This window comes from Hakea prostrata, chromosome 9 (genome assembly GCF_041222555.1).
Source record: "Hakea prostrata isolate BN-2017 chromosome 9, UWA_Hpros_2, whole genome shotgun sequence".
Lineage (NCBI taxonomy): Eukaryota > Viridiplantae > Streptophyta > Magnoliopsida > Proteales > Proteaceae > Hakea > Hakea prostrata.
In genome coordinates, this window is record NC_142608.1 from 22,584,909 (window position 1) to 22,594,123 (window position 9,215).

At 39.8% G+C, this 9,215-nt stretch overlaps 1 protein-coding gene across 1 annotated transcript; it reads left to right on the plus strand.

Moving 5' to 3' along the window:
• The first annotated feature begins 576 nt into the window (after window positions 1-576).
• LOC149005015 (uncharacterized) lies at window positions 577-4,485 on the plus strand. The gene is made up of 2 exons (XM_089135510.1): window positions 577-3,546; window positions 3,657-4,485. The coding sequence occupies exon 1, from the start codon at window positions 709-711 to the stop codon at window positions 3,292-3,294; it is 2,586 nt and encodes an 861-aa protein (XP_088991636.1). The 5' UTR covers window positions 577-708; the 3' UTR covers window positions 3,295-3,546; window positions 3,657-4,485.
• The last annotated feature ends 4,730 nt before the right edge of the window (window positions 4,486-9,215 follow it).

Below are 9,215 nucleotides of genomic sequence, written 5' to 3' on the forward strand. Positions count from 1 at the left end.
TAGTTTACTTGTGATATATTTTTTTAATTATTATTATTTTATGAATTTACATTTGATATTTTAGGTTCAAGAATAGGACCAATTAAGGTTAGGGCCAATATATGGTCAATCAGGGTTAGGGCCAACCTATCCCGATCTGGCCCAATTAGGCCCAATTAGGCCCAGCAATGGGTTTGGCTTGGCTCAATTAAGGCCAATTAGGACTTAGGGTTAAAGACAATAATCCTTGGCCCTGAATTAGGGCTAGGGCGGGAACGGGCTCAGATTAGGCTTGGGATTGCAAAAGCCCGCCCAATTGCAGCCCTAGACTTTGCGGCAGAGGTGATGCCAAGTTGCGTAACAGTTATTAAGTTCGGTTGATGGCTAGGAGTCCGGATCCTCACCCCGTCGGGGGAGCACAGATTGCTCCCGACGGCTTCCAACCACACAAATACGTGGGCCCACAGGTGAAAATTTATTCTTTTTATTTTTTTTCAAAAAGTGTTTTTCACCTGTGGGCCCCATGTGTTTGTGTGGTTAGAAAGCCGTCGGGGAGGAGTCTGTGCTCTCCCGACGGGGTCAGGATCCGGACTCGATGGAAACAACGCCATTGTTAACGAGTTTGGGAATATTTTTAGGTTTTTCATTCGAATCTCGTTTGTTTTGGTGATGGCGTAGTTCTTTAAAATTCAAATCTCTGCAACTCTTGTTTCCCTCCTGAACTCTCCTATGGATTTGAGAAGAATCGCTACTGCCATTGAAACAAAAAGGCCTTGTTTGACATTGTCTTTGGTCCGTTCTTTATCACACGAGATTTCCATAGCTCAGCAGCAACAACCATCCCAAGAGTCTGCACCATTGCCACGATATGATCAAAGCTTTGTAGATAAGGTAATATCAGTCTTGTCTAAACCATCTTTTAACTCCTCTAAGTGTAGAGAAATCCTTACTTGTTTATCTCCTCATCAATTTGAGCGCCTAATTTCTGATATCCAATCATCCGTCAATCCAAATACCACTATAAAGTTTTTCTATTTCGCATCTGAGTCAGTTGGTTTTCGGTTCTCGATTAGATCTTATTGCTATCTCATTCATATCCTTATTGGGTCGAATCTTCTCCCACCAGCTCGATTGATTTTGATCCGTTTGATCGATGGTAAGGTGCCTGCTTTGTTTGAGAACCCGAAGGACAAGCATCTAGAGATTGCCCGGGCTGTTTTGGAGTTGAATTCTCAATCTGAATCGATGGTGGCAGCTTCAACATTTGATTTGTTGGTTCATGTATACTGTACTCAGTTTAAATCTGTGGGCTTGGGGTGTGCTCTTAATGTCTTTAGGTTCTTGACGAGTCAGGGCCTTTTTCCATCTTTGAAGACGTGTAATTTCTTGTTGGATTCGCTTGTGAAGGCAAATGAGTTCAAGTGGACGTATGAGATTTTCTTGATAATGTGTCAAGGTGTTTCTCCTGATGTTTATTCGTATAGTACAGCAATTAATGCATTATGCAAAGATGGGAAAGTCAAAGAAGCTACCCTGGTGTTCTCAAAAATGGAGGAGTTGGGAGTTCCTCCCAATGTAGTTTCTTATAATTGCATCATTCATGGACTATGTAAGATAGGCAATATAACTGAAGCATTTAGATTCAAGGAGAAAATGGTTAATTTTGGTTTGATTCCTAGTCTTATTACTTACAGCATTATTATAAATGGCCTGATGAAATTGGAGAAGTTGGATGATGCTAATTGTCTTTTGAAAGAAATGTCTTCCAAAGGAATTGAACCGAATGATGTTGTTTATAACACATTGATTGATGGGCATTGCAAAATGGGAAATATTGGTGAAGCTTATAAGTTAAGGGATGAGATGGTGTCCAAGGGACTCAATCCAAATTCAGTTACTTATAATTCACTTATTAAGGGTTTGAGCAAAGTGGGTCAGATGGAGCAAGCCGAGCATATTTTGGAGGATATGTTATCCAGAGGGCTTTCTATTAATCCTCATACCTTTAATTCTATCATTCATTGGCTATGTGCAAAATCTAGGTTAGATTCTGCAGTTCGGCTCTTCAGGGAGATGATATTAAGGAATTTGAGGCCCAATGATGCGGTTCTGACCATGATGGTTAATAGACTCTGTAAAACAGGAAATCATTCTTATGCAGTTGAAATTTGGTACAAGCTATTGGAGAAAGGTTTCTCAGCCAACACAGTAACATCAAATGCATTAATCCATGGACTTTGTCAATCAAGTCTAATGCAAGAGGCCGTTTGCCTTCTTAAAGAAATGCTTGAGAGAGGCCTGGCATTAGATAGGATCACATACAATACACTTATTTTAGGATGTTGCAAGAAGGGAAAGGTAGATGAGGGTTTTAAGCTGCGGGAAGACATGGTTAAGCGAGGACATAAGCCAGATATGTTCACATACAATGCACTGATAGAAGGTCTGTGTGATATGGGTAAAATGAAGGAAGTGTCTGAACTCTGGAATGAATGCAAAAGGGATAGTTTGGTGCCTGATCTTTCAATGTATAGCACAATGATTGATGGGTATTGCAAAGCTGCAAAATTGGAGGAAGCTCAAAGTCTCTTTAATGAATTGGTCTCCCAAAATTTGGGGTTGAATTCTGTTGTATATAATATTCTCATTAAAGGACACTGTAGAAATGGAAATGTATTGGAGGCCTTCAGGCTTCGTGATGAAATGAAGAGTAAGGGCATCTCACCAACTGTAGTTACATACTCTTCATTACTACATGGGATGTGCCATGCTGGCCGTGTTGATGAGGCAAAGAACCTTTTTGATGAAATGAGACAGGAAGGCTTGAGACCAGAAGTTTTCTGTTATACTACATTACTTAGTGGGTATTGTAAGCTAGGTCAAATGGATGAAGCATGTAATGTTTTGCAGGAAATGTTTTCATATGGTGTAGATCCAAATAAGTTCACCTACACTGCCATGATTGATGGCTATTGCAAAATAGGGGACACTGGACAAGCAACAAAGCTTCTAGAAACAATGCTGGATCATGGTGTTGTCCCAGATGCTGTCACATACAATTGCTTGACATGGGGATTTTGTAAAGAAGGGAAAATGGAAGAGGCTTTTAAGATATGTGATCAGATGTCTCATAGAGGTGTACTGTTGGATGAGGTTACCTATACTACACTGGTGAATGGATTGTGTAGTTCAGGACTTCTAAAAGAAGCTAGTTTAATATCAGAGGGCATTTTTAAACGTGGTTTATTTCCAAAGCATGTAAACCCTATTCAGTTAAGTGAGCCTTTAAAGCTTGAGCAGCAGTCATTAGAGTAAATATTTTGCCTCAAAAAAATACAAATTCTTTTGGATTTGATTACGTCTCCAATTCTATAGGACCTAGAAATGAACAACCTAATGGCCGTCTCTTGCTATTTTCATCTTAATATGGCCATGAGGACACAATGAATATGAGTCTGTAGGCAAATCATCATTTTGCTTCTCAAGTGGGTCCTCGGTGCAACTGGATTGTCATTCTTGAATGGTGGATGAGCTCCTGCCTAGCCTCCTAAGGTGAAGAATTCAATTGTAAGTGTCATTCTTGGACCATAGTATTGTGGGCTTATGCAACTTTGCTTATTCTTTTTTAAGATTTTTAAGTGGTTGATTTGTTTGCATTTTGGCTCATTCTTTTACAGGAGTCTTTCTGGATATTTTAAGTGGTTCTACTTTTCCCCGTTATTTTTTCTGGTTCACGAATTGACAAACACACCGTGGTTTTGTTATTAAAAGGTATTCTATCTATGGCATGTTCTCTGTTCCCTTCTGTGCATCTATGCCTTTGCATTTCCTTTTCTGATGCCTTTAGTTTGCAAACTTATTTAGTTTAGCGTTTGCTGCTTCATAAGTGGAATCATGTTTTTTCCTTTTGGCCAAATCCATTTTATTGTCATAAGGTTATGCTTTTGTTGTATGTGGAATCATTTGTTTGTTTGCATAGTAAATCCCCCCCCCCTTTCTCTTTCTAGTTATTCTTTTGTACTTTTATGCATTGTTCTGATGAAAGAATTTTAACTTTATTTGTTCGTAGCAGTGTGGGGACTACCGTCATGACTTTTTACAAAATGAGTGCTCTATTATGCACAATTTTGTAGGAGGAATGTTGATCCTCTAACATTAATTTGGGGGTAAAACATCTCTTATTGTATCATTGGCCATGCTTTGTGTACGTATCCATGCATTTTCAGCCTTCCAAGATTGGCTGCTGTCATTTATTTTAGTAACTATTTCTTCCTTCTTTTGTTCAACAAAATAGCAGAGCATCAATGAAAATTATCTTTTGTGGTGATTCACAAATTTCTTGAATGAAACACTCTAAATCATGTAATCTAGCACGGGCAGCTTAGGTGTTACTGACTAAACAAGCTGGTGATACATTATCTGTTGTGTTAAATGTGGTTATTTCGAGAAGGGACAACTAAACAACAGGACTAGCATTTTGTTAGAAGGCTCCATATGACAACCCATGGCCACCTTGTTACCTAGGTATTTTGATACATTGACCACCTCATCCACTTTCTGCTAGTTTAGATTCTTGATTAAGTCATTATTTAGTTTAGTACTTTAGATGCATGGGATTTCTCCTAATTGTCTCTGCTCCTAGTTGCATTATGGCCTTGTTGGTAACTCAAATGCTGCTACCAGCAGCTGGCCCATTGTCATGATCTATGAACCTTTCCATCCAAAATTTTTGGTTGTGGAGTTTTGTAGGAGCTTGCCCAGATAATTAATAGAGAGGCGTTAAGTTATGGTCACGGTGGTTGCTATGTTATATGGGTATGGGTCCTCCATCTATCCATCCAGCAACCTACACCCCATCCACCTTTGCTCTCACTTCTTTTATTTTCTTCAGTTTTCGAACTCACCTAAGAAACTTAAAATTTAAGGTCAGATATAGATCACTCTAACCATTAGATCTGACCAAACTTCAGGCACATAATTCCCCTCCCTATTCACCATTAATTCTAGTTTGACCCCATTTTGACCATTCAACTTCAAAATATAAAACTTCCGTGAATCTATGTACTCCCTGAAACCCTAAAGAAAAAAAAAATTCATAACTTCCAATATAACCGTCCAAATTCAACCAAACTTGGCGGATCATATCCATAAGTCATTACCACATTACCTTGTAAGTTTCAGCCCATTCTTGCAAGTCACAACCCTAAACCCATTGACCACTATTCCCTAATTACACTCTATGACCTCCCAAAAGGTAGGATTTATCAAATCCATCTATATCCAATTGATCCAAATAAGTCCTTAAAGCTAAAAGCCATTGGACTACTCTGTCAGTCTGTCTCTCAACACAACCCCTACAACCCTTGTTCGTAGACAACAAATTTGGCTTAGTTTGGACTCAGATCTTGGCATTGGCCCTTTGTTGGGCCCACAACAATTCAAGACTGAATTAGAAAAGAATCACTGGGTAACCAACTCCTAACTCCTAATCCCTAGGAACAACTCAAAAGAACAGCTTAATGCATAAATCTAACATAGAGTTAGCATCCAAAAACTCCAATCTAATCCTAGGGGTGTCACTTGGCCGGTGGGCCGGGCCAGCCTTGAACCCTAACCCTACCCTAGAGACTGAAATTGAAACCCAAGCCCAAGCCAACCTTGTCAGGGTTTAAAAATTCCCAACCTTAACCCGACCCTGACATGGTCCTACCAATCCAGCCAGCCCTGATTAACCTCGATAGAGTCGGGTTGGCCTTGATTAACCTTGACTCTGACCTAATTTTAGTGGGAAACAGAATGGATAATAATATTAGCACGAAATAGAACCCCACCCATGACCTTTTTGTTGAAAACTATTAGTCTTACCAACTAAGCAACAATGTGTTGATATATTATGTTGGTATTAAATAACTCTTACGTATAACTTTAATTAAACTAACATAGGGTCTGTTGACTTGGGCTGGGTTAGCCGGAGGGGTAAACCCCGACCCTGTGGGGGCTCATTATTTTGTAACCAAAGCTCTTTCAGGTTGAAAAAATGGGGCTGGAATTGGGCTGGTCTTAGGGTGGGTTTGGGCCAGGCTGGGTCAGTAGGGTTTTATTGACACCCTTATCTAATCCCCCGGGGGGGGGGGGGGCAAAAAAAGATTTGCTTCAGAATTTGACAACCAAGACGATATGCCAAATAGTTTCAGTATTAAATCCACAAAGAACACACATCTCATCAGCTTTAGACTGTCTACTCACAACTTCTTGAGTAGGCAGTCCGTGATGCAAAATTCTCCAGGAGGAAACTTTATATCAGGGATGTAAGGGAATTTTCTTAAAAAGTTTCCACCACCTCAGTGGTAGTAGAACTGGAACACCTCATCAAGATGAGAGAAAGGCCCAGAACAATACAATGCAGCCAAATCAGTAGGGCCTTCCCTGACTTTGGGAAGGGTGCGGGATGGATTCCCTAGCCATTGGAAGCTTGGCGAATCAAGAAATACTGCCCAGCAGTTACAAGTGGTAGATGGTTATGTCCCAGACCTTACGAAGGCTCCTGTTTAGGCCCAAAACATTCTTGGTAGCTAATTGGAGTGTGCACAAGAGTCTCAAAGAGGAAGATCACATTCTAGATCCAGCTCCTAATGAGCCCTCAGACTTGCTGCCAGCCCTTAAAAAGCTTAGGTGAAGCCCCTAGGTTTTCTTCCCAGCCATAAACCAACAACTTGTAGTTCTTTAATCAGCTTTGTCATTTTCAATTTGATAGGGGCAGTTTAGTAACCTTAAGATCAGTCTAGTTCTTTTAGGTATCCACTAAAGACAGCCTTTAAATTCAACAAGAAGCCCACCATTTGGGTCCATGAGTCCTTGTAAGTTGTAAATGTCAACTATGAGACCTATTTAGTTGCTGTTATCTAATTCCTAGCCTACATCTCTTTTCGGGGTCCCCATCCAACTATGAGTCCTTTCATTTTATTATAGACAGGCCCCCAACCGATGGGAGAATTTACAGTCCGGATCATAATTAATCGTCTCTCAAGCCTCAATCGCATTTTTGTGTGTTTTACTGTTGCAACTTTCAGTTCTGTTCATTTGGCCAGAGAAGATCCAAGATTGAAGAATCTTCTTAGGTTCTAGGTGAGATCAACCCGTGTCTGATTGACAGCTTTCAACAAGACACCCCATCCGATCCGAAACTTTACAATGCTCCTCCACCTAGGCATCAAGCAGCCTACACCCAATCCCCCTTTGCTCTCACCTCTTCTCCTTATTTTCTTCAATATTTGAACTCCCCCAAGAAACTTAAATTTAAGGTCAGATCCTTCCTCCCAATTTATGAAGTCCTTAGAGCTACAAAGCCATTGGACCACTCCATCTATCAAAGTAACCCCCACAGCCCTTGTTCGAAGACAGCAAGTTTGGCTAAGTTTCGATTCAGATCTTGGCATTAGCCCGATTCTAGACCCATAAGCAACTCCAACTCCAGATTGGGAAAGAGTTACTAGGTAACCAACTCCTGAGTCCCTCCCAACAAACTCCTAATTCCTAGTAACAACTAAAAAAAACTTCGAAACAAGCTAACTCACCACCCATCATATAAGCATTGGGAGGTGGGTACCAGTTAATACAATCTAACCAACATTGTAATTAAATAAATCAAAACAGAACATAACCCATCCACCCTATGCATGGAGAGAGTGGCATCCACTGTCACCTAAAGACCAAGTCATGTGATTGTCTATTGGGTCACATAATAACTTAAATTGATCCAAATCTGAATCCATCTGAACCAACTCAGACCGGGTCCAAAACAAAACTAAGTGTAGGCAGCCTACTACTACTTCTTGGACTTATTTCCCTTGGAATTATTGTGTAGATGCAACACAAGTCGAACAAAATTGGGCTACCTATGCATATGTATGTAGAAATAGCTTTCATACCTGAAAGTTTTGTGTCAAAGAATGAACCAGTTGAACAACTGGTCCAGTTTAACTAAGCATGTGACTAGCCTATGACTAAGTAGTAGAATATAATTAGGAATTCATTGTTGAGTCTATTTCAGTTTCCAAATCAGTTCGAGTTACTGAGTTGGTTAAGTTAGACATTCCTTTTCAGAGTAGGTATCTACTTTTAAGCCTTTTTATATATACCTTGTAGAAGGACCTTTATTGAATACAAATTTGCCTATTGAATGATATGGTAAATTGGCTTCACCTTCTCCAGTCTGTCACTAGTGACCTTAGCCTAGTGTTTCAAGTCTGGGCTGTTGTTTGCTTGGTGTTTCAAGTTGAACTGGATGCTGTTAGACTTCTTGAAATCTGACCAGCCAATTTATTTAGGGGTTTATGGAGGATGATGCTAGGCAAATAAACTTAGTTTTAGCTTCACCTCTAATGGAGGTCCTTCAATGGTGGCTTTATCGGCTGCCAGGGGTGGATTTCAAATGGGGATATTCAATGCTTGTTAAAGGGAACAAAGGTAGGTTGAACCTCTTACAAGTCAATGGGCTGCTTTCTAAACTTAAAAAACAAAATAAAATGAAAAAGAAGAAGATTAAGGAAAGGGGAAAGGGGGTGAGGTCTTACCTTGTCAATGGTGGTTGGGCAGTTGAAGAAGATAATGAATCTTCTAGAAAGTTTGGATTTTAAGCACCGAGGTGTTTTCCTTGCGAGGGATTTGAAACATCAAGGGTTAGGGGCTGCATGTTAAACACCAGAATCTTGGGTTTCAAACACCTCAACGATGCAGTAAAGAAACCAATTAAGTTGAACATGAAAATTTCTGAACTCTTTTCCATTCTTTATTCATATAGAAGGGTTTTATATAATATAGTTTGCGGCCTTGCAAAGTTTCCCTAACAAATCACTAACAATTATTGATTTGAAAGCGAAGGAAACTCCCACCCTAAGTTAAATTGGACCCTTAATTAAATCAAGCTGAACTCTATTGTCCCACAATTAAATTTTTTATTTGCGTTTTTTAACGGGAATGGATATGGGTATCCATGCATGGAGTGTGTGGCATCCACCGGTCACTAGATACCAAGGATTTGATGGTCTGATAGTCACATGATAATATATACTCACCCAAGACTTAGCCCACATGAACCAACTCAGAATAGAGTCAGAAAACTAATAAAAAGAATTAAGTAGTAGCAGCCTATGACTACTAAGTTCTAAGACATCTTTCCTTCAAATTATTAGTGAGCAACAACATGAGTTCACCAACAAATTGGGCTTCCTATGCAT